We start from the raw sequence: 19,038 nt of genomic DNA on the forward strand, positions 1-19,038 counted from the left end.
TTTCGAATCTCATGTAAACTGTAACCAAAGCTATTTCATATCTTAGTAAAAGAACTAAGGTTTGGCCAGAAAGTTGATATGTTTGTTATCATCAGTCGAGGGTTGGTGGGTTTTTTACACAAACACCATATAACTCCTCATCATTCTTATTTTCTTTCTTATACAGAGTGCATTCATCTCATGAAAGATGCTGGGTTTCTAGAAAGTATATCAAAGCTCAGAATTATAAAATCAATTTAGTTGTTTTGAGTTTATTATTTTATTTTGTATTTTATTTAAACAGTTTATTATCCAAATTATTTATCAAAAATGTTGCGCGGTGCAACAAAAATAACACAATGCATAATCAAAAAAAAAAAATAGCAATGCCTATGACAGCCCAGAATGTTTACGGCGAGGCCATCTAACAGGAGAAGCAGGATAGTCAGCAGAGGTAAAGCAGAGTCAAAGCATTTGTTGTACAAGAGTAAAGCCATCACTAAACAAAGGGACGAAAAAGAGATAGCAACTAGAAACTAGGTGTGAGAGTGACGTTTGGAAGAATGACAATCGAAATGAATAAGTGACAACTGATAATGGCAGCGAGTCCTTCACATCTATGTAAACTGCAAATGAAATCAAACTAATGATGTGCATAGAAACACAACCAGGTAGACAGATGAGGGAGAAGTATGAACAATATTATTTTAGGTGATAATGCTTGAATACTGAATCATACTATTCTTTTAGTATGATTTTGCGGTGCAGTTTCTCAGGAGCATGAGTTTGTGATAAGTACTTATTTCAATACAATGTAATCCAGGCAGTTGTGATAATTCAAGGAAACATAAACCCTCAAGCAGAAGTTCCAGAGGACTCACAAAAGGCGATGTTCAGGTCATTCGATCAGTAAATAAGAGAAAGGCGAGTCACCTTTGTAAAATCCAAGATATCAGGACTTTGAAGGTACTGGCTGAGAGGAGGCCAGACAGGTGAGTGGAGACCAGGCAGTGGAACGGTTGGTGAGTGATGCAGTTCAGGGACCATTCTAAATATGTCCTTGAAAAAAGTGGTTTACATGTCTTACCTGGACTTGACATAGTTTGAGGGATCCTTAAGTGTATGGTTAACTTGTACTGTAGAAGAGATACTGGATGTTCCTCATGTTATTATATCTGGCCTCACTTTGGTACATCTTGGACTTCTTGTGGATCAGTTCTGCGTGGCCAGAGTTTGCAGAGAGAGAATGCCTTTTTCTCAGAAGAAACTGTGCATGTGATAGATACAGAGTACCTGGAAACTGATTCCTAGCTGTAATTGAAGCTAATGAATAGATTTCAAAGTAAGAAAGACTGCTTCATGTTTCCTGAAGATTCAGGCATATTTGAGCTACTTTGTCATTTCTGGATTTGTGATTTATGGAGGCCAGCATATACAATATTGCAATAGTGCAGTCTTTAGACGAATAAGGCGCTTGTCTACTTGATGTACCATTTCCTTTATATGAAATTTGGTTGTGGGGTGTTTTCAAAAAGGTATTGACAAATAGTTTAAATATTTGTAGTAACGATATGGTCACTCACTTTGCAGAAGGCTGCCACTCTTTCTTTCTGAATTCAAGTTCATAGAGGCTGTCAAATTAGTTTTGAAAGGGTATTTCAAAGTGTCTTCTAAACACGTATAAGCTCATGTTCATCTGATAACCAGTAAGCAACGTGATGTATTACCATGAAAAATATAACAAAAATGTTTATCGGTTCAGGGTTAGTTATATTATATTACTGTCAGAGAACTTAAGAGAAGACGAAATAACTGGCAACAGATGTACTGAGAGTGGGGAGTTAGGCCTTCATTGGTGCTGGGGAACCAATGTATGTTCTGACACTGCACCATCTTGCAGTACACCAAAAGTCCCCAGACATTACAGAATCCTCTCACAAAGCAATTACTTGGCGTAGACTGGCAGAATAGCCGTAAATGCAAGGACCACCATTATGTTAGGGATTGCAACCATAATGCTAAGGGTGGCAACAATTTGACAGTGACAGCTATCTTACACCTGTGCCAATGCAAGCCAGTGTTCTCCACAACTATGCCTGGGGTGGGAAGCATTATTTGAAGGATTGCTACAATAATGCAAAGAGAGACAATAATCTGCCCAGGGATGGGTACAGTAATGGCCAAGCTGTCTGCAATATGCCATGTTGTGCAACCTCGTGGGAGGGACATAATTATGTCAGTGATTCCTTCTACCATGGCTGGGAGGCACACTTACGTCAGTATCACAGGTTTGGCATGTACTGCACAACGGCACATATGCTATAGTCACACTTTTGTAAGGGATGACCACTACTTATCCTCAAATCACCACCTCTAAGCAAGGATTAATCCCTAATGCCAAAGAAACACCGCACCAAACCCCTACAAAACCCATCAGCCATACATGCCTCTGTTGATGCAGGAACATCTCCAGCATGATATACGGGAGATATGTAACTGATGGGCTTGGCTGTAGCTGGAAGCAAGAGAGACTGAGACATACGGGCAACTCTGTACCATCTCACAGCCTCCCTGACATACAGATGCACACAAACATTCATGCACATGCAACACGATAACAAGAAACAGAACCCCGTCCCTCAACTACACTGACAGGTTGAGGTGTGCCACGTGGCATCATGTGTCTTCAGAGCTCTTGGATTCCAGAGCCGAAAGTTGTTTAGGACCATAGCCTGTGTGTGTTACTAGTTTCTCTTACGCTGCAGGCTAAAGCTCAGTGTCTACTGAGCCCGGGAGAGGCAGCAACAAAGGGGAATACCAGGCCATAAGGACCACCTTGTGACACATAGGAAATATGAAAAGGAAGAATAGCAGCAAGGCCAGAGACAGCCACAAGCAGGAAACACTGAAGCCCATTTAAAGTCTAGTCCGGGAACTCACCTTCTCCCCTCACTGACTTACCATGTCAGAGCTTCATCCAATGATGGTAAGCGATGAAAACCTTAGGACAGCGTTACCCACCTACTAAATACCCATTTAGTCTTTTTCCTCACCCTGGGACTGGGAGAATTGCCAGCTTGAGAGGAATATCCTATTCTCACAGTGACACACCCAAACAATCACAACTTCCTGCTGCATCCTTCCTCTGAAGGTGTGCCTGTTCGCAAGATGAGAGTACTTATATTTTTCAATACTCATTCTGAAAACGGTCCAAGTATTATCTTATTATTTGATTAAGCAACCTCTGAAGTTACATGCAGTTTTTGCTGTCCTTTTCAAGCCACACATCTTATTCTGGCAAGGCAGCCCTATTACAGCACATGTACATTGCACCAATGAGGTACTTTCGACAACAAAATTAAGCAACCTGGATGCCCTATTATTTTAGGTTTTTGCAGTCATCTACAGTTTTATTTCATTATGAATGATCCCGGGTATCTATATTATTATAGCGTTGTCACAAAACTTCCATTTGAGTAAAGATAATGCTGGTATAAAGGAATTAAATACCACCGAGAAACTTCTGTCCCACCCCGAAAGTTTTTCACTTGTTATGACTGAATTTCAGGGGGTATACATAAAGCAGACTGAATCCCTAGAATGGTTCCTAGCCACATTTTGTAATATACCTGAACCACATTTGGCAAAATACCTGCATCAAGATACTTCCGTAAGGATTCCTGCAGAGATGGCACGGGAAGAGATGGTAGTGTGTCCTGATACTGAAAAGTCCGCTCATCTCTCGATTCAGATGGACTTGCCATGCTTTGAAATCAACACAAAACAATATACATTTTCATTAATAAAAGATACATTTCAAAACTAATCACAGTTACACTGTTAAAGTTACACTTTTAAAATGTGTGATTACACTTTTAAAAGGATGTTGACTTGGGTAGGGAGATGAGAACTGTCAAAACAACTGCCTTGCATATCCGGTTTTAATGTGTATACTTTACTTGAGTTTGTTTTTTGCATTTTGAAAAAGAAATGATGAGCATGACAAACATACGCGCAGTTTTCTTGACGTCAAAACACCAGGCACGTTAGAAGCCGCCCCTAAAACGTGAGGTCCTCCGAGTGCACTGAAAATTGAACTTCCCGTCCAATGAGATTTGCTTTCAGAACTGATCTCTTCTTCCACTACACTACAGATTCCCATAGTACCACGAAGCATATAACTCGCATGCACAGTTGATGGCATCATAAAAATATGCCTTGAAGAAATGTAAAGCAATGGAGTCAAAAACTGACCTACGGGAACTTTACGGTCTCCCCTTGCCCGCACCCTCCATGTTCAAAACCAGGTGCATCAATTAGAAAGCGATCGCAGCTCGCACCCCGCGCCAGTCTGTCTCAAACTCACCACCTCTTGCGGCTCTTGGCATACCTGCAGCCAGGACTCCATCAGGCTGGAGACAAAGAATTGCAAAACGAAAAAAATAAAGATAATAGGACATCATCATCTATGCCACCAGATCTAAAGAGTCTTCAGATGGTACAGCATGATGCCTATAGAGTAAGAGTCCACATATGCTCTCGGAATCTAACTACTCCAACAAGCACTCACGGACTATCTTCAACAAGATTTGTGCTATACAAATATCTCATTCGTGCATGGGGTTTGAGAAAAGAAGAATGAAAGCCTCGGGAATTTAAAAATGAATAGACGTTTCACAGGGAACACGTGGAGTCCGTGTAATGCAGGCAAGATGTGTTCATATGTTCCCAATCTAAGTAAAGGGCTGGGTGGCCCACAGGCTGTGCCCACACAGCTGCACCCCAGTGGGGCAGCAAGACCGTGCAAGTAAAATATCTGATTTGGAATGGCTTAACTTAAGAGGACATTTAAATGTCCATTCACTCTGATAGAAATTAACATGGTGGGATCCCCAGATGATTCTTAAGGATTGGTACTCACTTGGTGTTAGGAAATTTAAAAAAACTGCATGCAAAAAGTGAATGTAGGTAAAAGGCAAAAGGTCTAGAAAACAATTGAATCAGAGGAGAGAATAGGAGATGTCTGAAGAAATCTCACGGTTCAAAAGACGAGTGGAAGAGTTTAAGTGCTTTACCCTTGAGCTCTTTATCAAAGAAAAGAGGTCAGCCATTTGAGACTGAGGCCCTGAGTTTCAAATTCCTCGAGTTGTTGGAGGTTATGTGGATGTCAATGGTTCGCACATTGCAGAGAGGTCCAAAAGCATCAGAGCACTATCTCTGTCCTGTCACCCAATCATTTGAGTCATGGAAGACTGCTTTAATTTTTCAAGCTGGGCCTGAAATCTATCTGAACGTTCTCCCGAATGGGAAAACATTCAGTACATGTTTGAAACTGTTGTTTGACTGCTCTGTCTACACGTGAACCAAAAGGCACAAGAGAGGAAAAGGTTAAAGATTTGCTGTGTTTAGTGGATTTACGAGTGGCTTCTTGAGGTAAATTTGACAAATGCAATTTTGTGGTTGTCGGGTAACAGACCTGTCACGCAGCAAGAAACTAGTGACTGCTTCCAGTCAATAGAGGTGGTCACACCTCAAAATCGAGTGCTGGTCAGAGATCCAAGGGCAGACACGTATTTTTCGAGCTGTCAAGAAGAAATCTTTTGAAGGAGACTTTAGAAGGGCATTGAAAAGCAAACTGACAGAGAAACATTAAAAAACGTTCCAATGAAAAGGGAAAATCAGCAAAAATACATTGCTAATCCAACATGGTTATTCGATCACTGAAAGGTTTGGTAAGGCACGTAATGATTGTCTTAAGACAGTTGAAGAGGCAAGCGTATTGCTTAAAGGATTTTAACATTATCCTAATACCAAGAATAACTCTTTAGGGGTCACACTGGAGGCATTACAATAGAGTTAGAGATGTAGGTTTTTTCTTTAGACCACAGTGATTGAGGTAATGATACACTCAAGAATGGTGCTGTAAGCATAAATTGCGGATACTCCTAACTGGACGGAATAAGAGGTTGCCTACCCTCAAGACTACTACATTGCTGCAGTAAAGTGGAGAAATACAACCACGTACTGAGGTTGCCAAAGACAATCAGTGGTTTCAAGGCAAGGGAAAGCTGCATAAATAGATCAAGGTAGGATTTAAAAAAAGATGGACGAGTATGATGTAATGTAAGAAAATATATATATATTTATTTATTTAACCATCTTTATTGAGATTTCACACAGTACGTTACATTACAGCAAGTACAATTATTACAAGAAAGACATATACAGTGCCACAGCGATGCCGTAGTGTGGTCTACGTCTGACATAGTATGTGCTCACTGTGCCATGGCAGTACAACCTATGATAATAAAATAGCATAATCAAAAATGTGAGCCAAAATCCAAAGGTCGTGCAGTAGGTGCAACAAGCAGAGGGCAGTTATGGCTACAAACTATCTGAGGTAGAGGGCGATGGCACCACAGTGGTGCATGTAGTTGAATTCAATGGAGAGCACAGTGATACCCACTCTGTGTTGGGGCCTTTTTTGGAGAGTGAGGAGTGGGGGGGGGAGGGAAAGGAGAAACGTGGAGGGAGGGTGGGACGCATCAGTGATGGGGGAGCACTGTCACTGGGGGTGCACTGCATGCTGGGTCAGTCCGAGCTACTGTTAATGGCTGGTGCATCCTTGAAGGTGGAGAGAAGCTTGTCCCATGCAGACGCAATGGGGTGCTTCTGTAATCCACGAGCTTCCTTGTGGCAGAGTGTGGCAGCCTTGGTCCCGCCCCACTGAATAGTTCCATCCTGCCAGTGTGCCACATTTGACAGCATCTGGACCTTCCAATGCATTGCAGTCATTTGTCTTGCCAGCCGCGTCAGAGAGATAAAGCGTTGAAAGCCCCACCAGCCATGTGGCACTTGTAGAGGCCCAGCAAAAAGCTGGCCATGCAGTCCAGATCCGCACAGCCCATAACCCAGGTGAGGGTCGTGTAATCCTCCGTCCAGAGAGTGTGAAAGGCTTAGCAGCTCCAAAATATGTGCACTACATCAGCCTCAGGGGCTCAACAGCTGTGACAGTCAGATGGTGCTGTAGAGTAGATTTTGTGTAATATGGCAGGAGTGAGGTAAGCCCTGTGTAGGATGTTGTGCTGTATGTACTGAAAGCGGATGTTAGGGGAGACCTTCCGTGGGTACACCAACATCCTGTCCCATTTCTTCTGGGTCAGTGCGTAGCCAATGTCATACTCTCAAGTCTGCCGGAGGGAAGCCAGTAGTTCATACGTTTTATGGGAGATGGTTTTAGTAAGCCAGGTTACCAACCGCCATCCATTGAGTGGATCGTGCGTGTTAGGGGTTGCGGAGCAGTTTCTGTGTCTGTGATGCGACACAATTGTTCCAGCTAGAAATCTATACGTCAGGTATTGGCCCACTGGGAGAACTGTTTGTTCTATCAGCTGGTCAAAGGTCAAAGAGAACCCCATCATGGTATAACGCACCAAGGGTTCCCACAGATTCCCAGAGTTCTACTCCCACTTGACCAATGAGCACTTGGAAGGCATGAATACAACGCCAGTGCAACCTCCGGGGAATACAATTGTATTCTAAGCTTGGCCCACTATGCTCTACAACACTCGTACGTCACCCGAAGAAGGATTTTAAAGGGTGTAGGCAACACCGAGCCTAGAATTAACAGTTCTTGCACAAGTCCTAGGGCTCTTGACTCTGACATTGAGCAACCTCCCTTAAGTGGCACCCAGATAACCAGAAGGTGGGTCACTGGAGGTAATAGTGATCAAACACCGGGGCATTCAACCCTATGCGCTCAATCAGGAGCTGCATCAGCAACCAGCAGAGAGGGCAGCAGGGTAAATTTTGAGTAATTTAGGGACCACGACCACTTCATATGTTTTACAGAACTCGACTGCAGGCCATCCATTCCCGGGGTTTAACAAGTGGGGGAGTCTGGTATAGCACTTCGAAATGCCTGCTCTATAATGGGGCCATTCAGGCGCTCTCTCTGTTCCAGTGTCACCGCCGGCTGTGTGGTAGCAGAGATGACTTCCTGAATACTGAGTTGACATGGCATAGGCACAGGATTATAGAAAGCCTGGTAGTGCACACACAAGATGCAGTGTATTTTGCCCTGGTTCACAGCAATGGGTGTCAGGGAAACATGGATGGCAGTCACTGGTGCACTGTCCAACGAACACCTCAGTAGCCACAGCAGGAGGCAACCTGGTTTGTCTCCCTCCACGTGCATCTTCGCTTGTTATACCCTAAAGTCTATACACTGCAGCTAAGAGGCAGGCAGGCAGTCTCTCACCTCAGTCAGTTCGTCAGGCAGTCGCTCACCTCAGTCAGTTCGTCCTATACGGAGGCATCCGCCAGAGCAGCTCGCTCGATGCCTCTTGGTCTCTACCTGGGCGGCCTCCCGGCTGAGTACGCACCTTGCTCCTACAGTAGAGTGGATGCAATGTCCACGCATCACAAATTTTAAGGCCTTCCACTCCACCAGACACGTGGTAGCCGTCCCGCTGTTTTTGGCTGTGTAATTGACCAGTGCTTCTCAGACCATTTCCTGGAACACAAGGTTCACAAGTGCTGTGCATTGTAAGAGCCAGGTGGACAATGGTGGGATAGGCTCCCCCATATAATATATAGTAGGAGAGGGTTATGGTCTGACAAGGCCTTCCACAAGTATACTGCCCCTGAGACTCTGAGTTATGTAATAGAGTATCAAAGGAAACAGGCCAGACAGATGTGATGATAGTGTGGTAATGAGTAGATGGAGTATTTCCTGGAGGTTGGGTATAGCGCTTGCCATATATCAATTAGGGACCAGTGTGTGAGTCATTAAGCTAACTATGACGCTATGAGTGCTAGTTGGAGTGGGGGGTAAGACCTATTTAGGAGGGGATTTAGGAAGCAATTAAAGTTCTTCCAATAATCCAGGGTAGATGGGACCATCTAGTGAGAAGTGACGATATGTATGTTGCCAGAAGCTGTTGTGCAATATTTGGCAAATATATACTCCCCAGCATAATGGCATTCCACCCAGCTGGCCTTTTATGAACACAATATAGGTCCTGAGACATAATGTCCCCAAACGTGCAGGGTTCCCTGGATAAATAGAAGGAGGTTCAATGTGGGTAGTCGACCATGCATGAGCGGTTTGTGGTAGGGGGAACTTACTCTGGCCTGTACTCATGATACAAAGCATATGTAAGCATTCAGGTTCAACACAGCGGGTACCCCTGCCAAATGGACTCATTAAGATGCAAAGCAATGAGCCAGGATAGTAGGGAGGGCTGCTCCCCCCATCCGCGCGACAAACCAGGCAGACACTGGAGGCAGTACGGGACCCGCACCCCCAACACTTCTCCCACAGCTGCCCCCGCTTGTAGGTTTAAATGCTGAGAATGACCCCGACTACTCTTAAAACATTGTTGTTCGCCATTTGTGGTGTAACTACAGTGAAGAGAACCAAAGCGTCACTGGGGTTAGATTAATCCTAATTATACTCCAATAGAGCCTCTTCTGATTCATTCTGTGGCTTGGGTGTCCTCTTGTTCTTGAATGTTGGCCTTGGCAGCCAAAGTCAGAATCTGCTCCTCTCTAGTCTGGGCCTGTGTCGGTGTGCCAGTATCAGGCTTCACCACCTGACGGCGGAGCCCATGCTGGCGGCTAGCCATATTATTCTGATGGTTCGAAGCATCTCTGCCCCATTCATCCCCAAGCATCAGTAGGTTCCAAGAAGAAGTAAATCTTTTGTCTGGTAATAGCTTCCAGGTTTGCTGAGAACAAGAAATAGAAGGGGGGACTGGTATTCAGACACTGCCAAAACTGATGGGGCCAGAATGCAGACGGTGCTGTAGTGCTGGCAACCACTGGGACCCACCTTAAGATCAGACCCCCAGGATGGGAACATTCCTAGCTAGGGAGGCATGAGCAGCCACCTGTAGCTTTGCCACAGTGTCTCAGATGAGGGTGCCATCACCAGATGTTACAGATCTGGCTAGTTACTGTCTCTTCCCCAGGCCCTCTGGTATGTCACACCATTGTGTGGAGGGCTCCTGTATGCTCCATGCGGGTCTGAGCCAATCTCTGGGTGCCTGTAGAGGGAGGGGGGCCCCAGCAACCAACTCTCACTTGTGGCGCGGGCCAGGGCACTATATTTCTGATGGCGTCCGGATGGTGCAGGATCTAGGGTGCCCCTGGAGGAGTGGTGCACCCAAAAGCTTTTGCCCTCCTTGATGGAGAGAACACTTTTGAAAAGTAAATCGGAGGTTCCTGTGGACAGTTATGTGCAAATTCTGCTACTTTTATCGATATCCAAATGGCCAAAGTTGGACACTTATGTGATTGTGATCAGACTGAACTTTTGGATTTGCCCCAGTCCAGTGTGACCAGATAGGTCGGGTTGGAGCTACTGTCTTCTAAGCACTGCATTTTGATTTCATCTTTGAAAATTCATAACTTGACTTATGTGTGTTGAATCGGTTGATTCAGATAAATATTGGCTATTCTTCTAAACTGGTGTGGAGTCCGTTTGTGGTGTTTTCATTGTGTTACTGTGTGAGTGCAGAAATACTTTACACATTGCCTCTTTAGCTTTGCCTGACTGCTCTGTGCCAAGTTACCAGAGGCTGAGCACAGGTAAACTTTTAGCGTGCATCTTACTTGCTCTGACTAGGATTGTGGTCCTTACTGATATGTTTTTTTGCACAGTGGGTAGCTGTGGTTTTTGGACCCTATCTCAGCTGGCACCTAAGGAAAGCTAGCAAACCTGTACTTTTTGTAAAGCTAGACACTTAGGGGAATCTGGGATGGGATGACTTGTATGGCTATCACCAGGCTGTGTTACCTAGAATCCCTTGCAAACCTCAAACTTTGACTAAAAAAAAACATTTTCCTCACATTTCTGTGATTGAAAGCACTGGAATATGCATACAGCCACAAATGCCCTTTCACCCAGCATTCTCCTAAGGTTTCTGATAAGAATGGTAACTCAATTGTGTGGCTGGGCATAGTGCTAGTGACAGGAATTTATCAAACCAAGGGCAATGGAAGTCCTTGCATGGTGACTTCTAATGACATCGGTTGGATACGTGCCTGTCGCATGCACTAGGATGAACCACACAAGTGGTGCATCATTTTTATCGGCAGAAGTAGGTCAATGCTGAGTGGTAGGAACTTAATGGATTCCTGCAGATTCCGGAAGTTTCCATTACAGAAATATGAGGAAAAATGTGTGATATTAGTCAACATTTGAGGTTTGGAGAGCATTGTGGGTAAGAAAATGGTGTGGCATGGATGCGAAGCACACCACCCTGGACTCCCCCAGGTGTCTAGTTTTCAGAACTGTCTGGGTCTGGTAGGTTTTCCAAATAGCCTATACGAGCCCAAAAAGTGCAGCTGTTCACCATTGCAAGTGGAATGATAATGGGAGTTAGCCAAACTCTCCTAGCCCATTTTAAAAACAACACCCAAAAGAATCATATATCCTCTTGCTTGCCATTGGGATGAGATGCTTTAGTCTGCATGGGAGCAAAAAGACTATTACCCCATTTTTGAGGTGGTGGGGATATGGCCATGCCCATGCTGGTTTCAAGCTAGCCTGGCTGATGAGGGGTGATACTCCAAAACTGATCCCAGGATGCTTGTTTCTGGTCCAGGGAGGGTCTGGCCTGTCAGTTCGGGCTGGAGTGTTCCCATAGGGAGCAGGGTGATGATTGATTTGCATATGGCTGGGGCCAAACTGGGGTGGCATGGTAAGCAAAAGAAGAGTGTATTTAACCCAAATCTGTGAATGGGGATGAGTGTTTGAAAAGTTTCAGCACTCTATCCATCCTCTCTCTTTGTTTGCTATATTTGCCCTAAGTGGCCAGGGTATGCCCAAACATGGGTCCCTTGCTCAAGTGCCACTAGATTCAAGTAAGCCTGGCCAATGGGGGTTATACTCTGAAACCGGTCCCAGGATGATTGTTTCTGATCCAGGGTTGAACTGGCCTGTCAGTTCGGGCTGGATTATTCCCATGGGGAGCAGGGTCAAGAATGATTTGCATGCGCCTGGGTTCAAACTGGGGTGACATGATGAGCAAAAGAACGATGGATTCAACCAAGATCTGTGAGTGTTTGAAAAGTTTCAGCACTCTGTCCATCATCTCTTTGTGAGTTGCTATGTTCGTCTTAAGTGGCCAGGGCACGCCCTTACGTGGGTCCCTTGCTCACTGTGCCACTGGATGTAAGCTATCTTGGCTGATGAGGGGTGATACTCCGAAACCGGTCCCATGATGCTTGTTTCCTGTCCAGGGAGGGCCTGGCCTGACAGTTCGGGTTGGACTGTTCAAATGGGGAGCAGGGTTAAGGCTGATTTGCATATGGCTTGGTCCAAACTGGGGTGGCATGGTATGCAAAAGAACAATGGATTTAACCCGGATCTGTGACTGGGGGTGAGTGTTTGAAAAGTTGCAGCACTCTGTCCATCATCTCTTTGTGTGTTGCTATGTAGCATGGCCGCCTTCCCCTGAGCTAGCCCCTTTCCTCATCTCTGCACTTATGACGGTTAGCAGTACGCAATACTAACAGATGGTCTGCATTTAAAAACATGAACCAAGGGTGGAACTGCACACTGGTCGTGTTTCTATGAAGCAGGACAGTACATTTTGTGCATGTAAATTCCATTTACATTAGTAAAACGCTTTAAGAATCTCAAAGTTATTTGTCAAGAACAAACAATGGTAAGGTTACAACTACACAAGGTCGCTTACTTCTCCTCTCACTAATCCTAGCCCCTCTTCTCCTTTCCTTCATTAATTCCTTCATCCCTTCCTTTCTTTCATTCTGCACACCTCTGATCTACTGTAGTCATTTCTTTCTCCATCAGATCATTTCCCCTTTCTTTTCTTAGTCTTCCTCTCCCTTTATCCTCCTGGTCGATTCTTTCCTAGTTGTCTCTCCTTTCTTTTTAATAACACATTGCTTTCTCGCTTCCATTCATCACTCTCCGCTTTGTGGGTCTGGCCACAAGTTTGGTATTAGTCTACTGTCATCTCAAAAATAAATACAACATACTTTTAGTATCACTACATATACAAATGGTCTTTGGGTCACCCTCCTTCAGCCATTGCTCTGTTGGAATGCCATTCACTGTAATTCAACCACAAAGTGGAACCCTGTACTAACCCCATTAGCCATTATTTTCTAGCCAAATTCAGTCACATTTTTTATCGCCATTTGGTGATTGGCTTGTTGTGTAGTGTGAGTGATGTCTAATTACTATCTCCTCTCAATTACTGAAGGGACAAGCACGGAAAGTTAAATTTAATTCACGCTGTTCTGTGAAATTCTACTCTGCGCAGCCTTCTTTGAGAGGGCTTGATTGTGGCTGTCAGCAGTCCTTGGTCATGCTATGCGCGGTCATCTTAGTCACCACTCCACACCTTTGTGATGGGCTGAGTACAAGCACCTTCTAGGCTGCGATGCCGAATGTTTGCTAAGATGCAACAGCTAAGATCTGTTCTCCCTGTCCTACCCCATTATCTGCCCATACAGCCAGCCATCTACTTTGATATGCTTACCAGTACAACGGGGCTGTTTTTAGGGTCGAACCTGCGTTGCATGCGCCCGCGCATGCGTATCGCTAGCAAGACGCTTTGGGTATTAGAAAAGGGCTCGGAGCGCCGTCAACGTCACTTCAGTGTCTTTCATTGGCAAGTTGGCTTGCCTGTTAGAATCCGCTTCTTATGATTAGTGGGAGGCACGCATACGTCATGCCTTTTCCGGTGGTTAGCCCTCCTCGAGCGCAGCGACCAAGTACAGAAAACATGCGAGGCTCGCTGGGTTTGTGGACTACTTTTTCTCTGTTTTCGCAGCACGATCTCGCTGGGCAGAAGTCCAGGGCTTCGCATACTATCGACCTTGTTTAATTGGTGCTAACAGACATTATAGAACTTTCGGTGAAGCTGGAAATTCTCAGTGAATTTTAAGAATGGTGTACAAATTGTAGGCGCTGTCTCAAAAAGAAATTGTTTTTTGAGTGCTTCTTTTGTATTTATTCATGGCTGTTTAGTGTTGTTTATAGTTAGAGCGTGTAGGCACAGGTAAACAAATTTGTTTCATCATTCTTTTTAACTTTCAGGGAGCTTTTGCGCGCTTTTGTTTATTTGTTAGAAAGGTAGATGCCTTTCAATCAAGTGCAGTGCGCTTCTAACTTTTAAGCAACTTGAAAATGACATATGCTTTCCTTTACTTTAGTTGATTGTGTGTGTTTTTGTGGTACCTTAAAGTCATTGAAATTCTTCTTCTGTGGGGTTTTATGAACATTAAAATTGAAAAGTGAGTCCGTGTTTGCAAACGCTTACAAATATATTTTCTTGTGTTAAAAGAACATGTCCGCACTTTGGAAAGCGCTTTTGGTTATTAGTTTTAAAGGTAGAAGCGTGATGTATTACGATCTAATGTAGCACGCTTTTACAGTTTAAAGCAAATTAAAGTTTGCTTTAAGTTCTTTAAGTGCCTTAACTAAAGTGCATCTGTGTTGGCAAACGGTTAACAAATTTCTATTCTAGCACTAACCAAGCGTGTCTGCGCTTTGGAAATCCCTTTTGGTTATTTGTTATAAAGGTAGAAGCACGATGCATTTAAATCTATCTTTTTTTTTTAATACAGGTAAAAGTGCGATGCATTTAAATCTCTAGTGCAGCGGGCTTGTACAGTTTAAAGCAAATTACAATTATTGTGTGTTTTCATTTGCTGTTGGTGCAGTCGGTTTTGTGGTACCTTAAAGCATTGGTTTTTTTAAAGTTAGGAAGTGGGTCCTTGTTGGGAAGCTAAACAAACTTTGGCATTTTCAGTTGGAGGCTCTGTTATTTGACGTAGTGCCTCTATTGTTTCTTGAGATTGGTGGGGTGGGGTAGGGGGGTTGGGGGTGTGGGGGGGGGGGGGGGTGTGGGGAGGAAGCACATAGGTGGAAGATTTCAAATGGAAAACACACGCCCTGTGAGGTATTTCCGGCAGAATAAGAATGCTCTCTGGTCTTACAGCTGTTTCTTCTGCTTTTTTATTTGCAAACTTTCAAGAAGGTCTTAAAGTGTTAAGCGAGCGTGTATGCGCTTTGGAAAGTGTGCTTGTTTATTTGCTTATGAAGTTGAAGTGCAATGCATTTTTAGCAAACGCAGCGTGCTTCTACCTTTTGTGCTAACGAATAAATATGTTGTTGAAGCGTACACGCGCTCTTTTTACAATAAATATAAAAATTTGTTTAGATGGTGTGAATAGGCACTAGTTATATTTGCAAAAATGTGGGGTTCAGTATGTGCCCATTTTCTGCAGGATGCTATATTATTGATGTAGTGGCAGTTGTTTTTTTATATTGCAACTAAATGAGGTGTAAGCACAGGAGAGGAAGACTTAAAATTAAAAACACCCATCTTGCAAGGTGTTTGCACAGATATGGGAAGCCCTCCATTTGTCCAGCTGCTCTTCTGCCTTTTTAGGTTGGCCATAGCTGCGCGCAAGTGCTGCTTTTCCAACGTGTTGGTATCTCTGTGGGCTTTTAAACACACCCGTCTCAGGCCCATCACTTTCACTCGTTCGTGGGCTTGCCTTTTAAAAATCCTTTGTTATAATTAGTAAATGCTTTACTTTTGTCCCTCCTTTGGGTGGTTTTGTTACCGCCTTGGGGACCGACCCTGTTACATGGATATTTGCACTACTGCCAATATGTTTGACTGCGAGCAAACTTATTTTTCCTTTTGTGTGTCTCCTTCACACTCCTGGCGGCTGAGGAGCGATGAATCAGCTCGCCTATGTCAACTGTTTTTCTTTTCAGTTTTCCCTTTGCGTGTCTCTTTCGCGCTCATGCTTATGGTAGCTGTAGTGCTTTGAATCAGCTCACTTCTGTCAACTGTTTTACTTTTGATTTTCAATGTATGTGGCAAGAAAAGTCCAGTTAGGAAATTACAACGCCAATAGCTCTAACTCGAGCAAAGGCGAGACCCATTGCATTGCAAATGCTTGTTTTTGCTATGATTAACACTACCCACGCTTCTAGACAGCTAAAGTTATAGCTTATATGCTACTCCTCTGCCTAGGGTTCAAGTGACAGTTCAGAACATGTTCTGCATTACCCACTGAACAACTATATCCGTGGTAAAATACTTTTTGTTCTGAATTAATATTGGTCGTTGGGAAGACGTGCTCAATGAAAAAACATGTTTTCTCTAGCTTCCAGGCTGAGCGCGGACTGCATGTAACGCTCAGGACTCTCCCCCTACCTCTCATGCCCATGTGCTGTCTGTCTGTCTTGGTACCATGTCTGTGATACTCTTGTACTCCCTGCCTTCTCAATCTCTATCTATATCAATCTCTATCTCATAAAGATCTCATATTTCATTCTCTTTAAATTTCTCTGTCATAACATTAGTGGTGTGTCACTCTTGCCAGGGCTCTCTCTTCCTCCCCCAATTTGTCCTCGATCTTCTCAGTTTTCTCCTTCTCTCTTGTGTCTTCAGGTCTTTCAGTCTCATGTACAGCCAATACTGTCTCTTGTGTGCCTCCGAAGTCTCACATTTGCTCTTTTGGCCTGTGGCACTCTTACGTCCCTCAACAGCCCACCTATCTTGATGACCAGATCTCGGACACACTCCCATTCCCAGGACGTAGAGTCTCTATCTCTTTTCCATCATGACATCTCTCTAGCTAACGCCATTAGAAGTGTGTCACTCTGTGGTTATCAATACTCAGGAACTCAGGTACAAGTTACAGCTCTTTATTAGCAAAGCAGTATAAGCATTAAGCCACAGTTGTGGTGCTCTCACAAGAGATGCTCCAACTGACATCAGTAGAATGTTTCTCACCAGAGACACAACTGTGGAATATGAAGATGAAACTTTCTACATAAATTACATAGTTAAAGTACAACATAATAGTTCTTGCTTTTACAATAAATAAGAAAACATAAGAAGATAATATAAAACTATAACCATATAAAACTAAAACCTTATCATAATATGATTCAAAACTAACTGCTAAAAAAAATTGTTTACACAGGAATTAAGACTAATCATCCATATCTTTAGTTGCAAGACTGATATCATAACACTAGAAACATATCCTCAACTTCCAAGGTACAAATCTTTTTATCTTTCCCAGGAGGACCTCCGTAGAACCTCTTAATTAAGGGCAGAATTCTTAGTACACCTTTGACTACCAGATGTATTGGGCTAGAATTCTTAGTATACCTTTGACTACCAGAAGTCTCTGGAGAAAGTTCCAACCTTGGGTCTTTAACAATTTTCCCGTCATTCCAACAATGTCCTCCCTCCACACATAAGGCGCTAACTTCCTACCCCACACATACGACTGGAACATTCCAATGGCCCAGTAACAAGTTAGTAACTCCTTCTCTATTTCACAGTAATTTAGTTCTGGTTCACACAGTACCCTGGACACGTAGCTTATTGAAACTATGCCATTCGTAGTATTCTGAGTCAACACTGCACCTAGCCAATATTTGCTGACATCCACTGTAATAGTACAAGGAAATTCTGGATCATACGAACGCAATACTCTAGCACTCATCATCTCTGATTTTACTGCTTCGAATGTGTCTTGACAGTTTTCATTCCACACAAACTGTACATTCTTTTTTAGCATATTTGTAAGATGTTTCATCTTAGACGCATTTCTAGGTATGATCCTGGAATAGCACTCACGTAGTCCAATAAAAGAGAGTAGCTCATCTTTGTTCTTTGGTTTAGCGCAGCACAACTTTGACCAAGCCAGGTCTTGGGAAAATGCCTTCCCCTGAAATGCTATGGCCCAGAAACTCAACTTTTTTCTTCCAAACTCACACTTCTCTTTCTTTACAACAACCTCTTTCTCTACAAATATCTGGAGAACCCTTTGTAGTATCATTTCGCCATCTTCTAACTGCTTTGCATATATCAGTACATCATCCTGGAACATTAAGAACCCATGAATGTTTCAAAACAACTGATGTATGATGCGCTGAAAAACATTGGCAGCAGATGCCAGCCCAAACGGGATGCGACAGAGCAGGTATGTGCCAAAAGGTGAACTGAGCGCTGTGTAATGCCTGCAGGATTTCTCCAATACCACCTGATGATACCCTGAAGCTAAATTGATTTTTTTAAACCCCTTCAGCCACCCAAACTCACCTAACAGATTGCTGATCTTTGGTAGCGGATGGGCATCTACCCACATTTACTTGTTAAGACTCCTTAAAGTCTATGCACATGCCCTTTGCATATTCTGGCCACCACTAATGCTGATAACCACAAACTAGATTCAACAGGTTTGATCACCCCTTTATTCTGTGAAGTGGCCAGCCCATTCTCTATTTCATTATTTAAACTAAATGGAACTGACCTGATTTTACGTTTGATTGAGATAGCACTGTTTCACCTTCATTCTATGTTTGAATCCTGTGATTTTTCCCAGATTTGATGAAAAAACAGCAGGAAACTCATGCTCAATGGAGTCCGAAAGTGGTACCTCATTAACAACCAGGACTTGCTCAGTGGTGCCAGCTCTAAGCACCAACCCAAACAGGCCCTGATGTTACCATCCTAAAGTATTTAGACCTTTTCTAGTCACATAAATCTTTCTTTGTATTTTGTGACCCTTGAACTCCATAATGTCCTCAATAAACCCTCCCAAGAGAATAGTCTTGCCCTCATAGTAAACATGCGACCTATCTGGAGGAAAGAACTTCCTGTCACCCCATTTTTCGTGGGGCAGTTCGGAGGTGATCATCATAATTCTTGCACCAGGGTCAACTAAGAGGTGTAAACACTTGTCACTTACCAAAATATCTATGTATAGATCTACACACTTACAGTGGTCCCCAATCACTACATTATCCTCAGTGAAAATCAGCATCACGTCCTGGAAATCTTTTATGATCTGATGATCTCCTTCTACTTGGAACTCCTCCTCAACTACACTGCTTACTTTGGTCATAATAGGCATATTACTCTGGCACACTTTAGCAAAATGCCCACTTTTGAGCATTTGTGGCATGCAACCACTCTTGCCAGACATCATCTTCCTCTTCTACCATGTGGGCTTTTCTCACATCTAAAACATATGTTGGTT

The 19,038-nt window shown here is 43.5% G+C and overlaps 1 protein-coding gene across 7 annotated transcripts in view; it reads right to left on the bottom strand.

Annotated features, from left to right (window-relative positions):
* The window catches only part of LOC138261974 (peroxisomal carnitine O-octanoyltransferase-like), a 580,533-nt gene that overhangs the window by 325,163 nt on the left and 236,332 nt on the right, over positions 1 to 19,038 (bottom strand). For all 7 annotated transcript variants that reach the window (XM_069211577.1, XM_069211579.1, XM_069211576.1 and 4 more), the window contains one exon: positions 3,632 to 3,744. In XM_069211577.1, coding sequence (XP_069067678.1) covers positions 3,632 to 3,743 — 112 coding nt within the window. In that variant the 5' untranslated portion in view covers position 3,744. The remainder of the gene's footprint in view (positions 1 to 3,631; positions 3,745 to 19,038) is intronic.

Source organism: Pleurodeles waltl, chromosome 10 (assembly GCF_031143425.1).
Source record: "Pleurodeles waltl isolate 20211129_DDA chromosome 10, aPleWal1.hap1.20221129, whole genome shotgun sequence".
NCBI classification, from domain to species: domain Eukaryota; kingdom Metazoa; phylum Chordata; class Amphibia; order Caudata; family Salamandridae; genus Pleurodeles; species Pleurodeles waltl.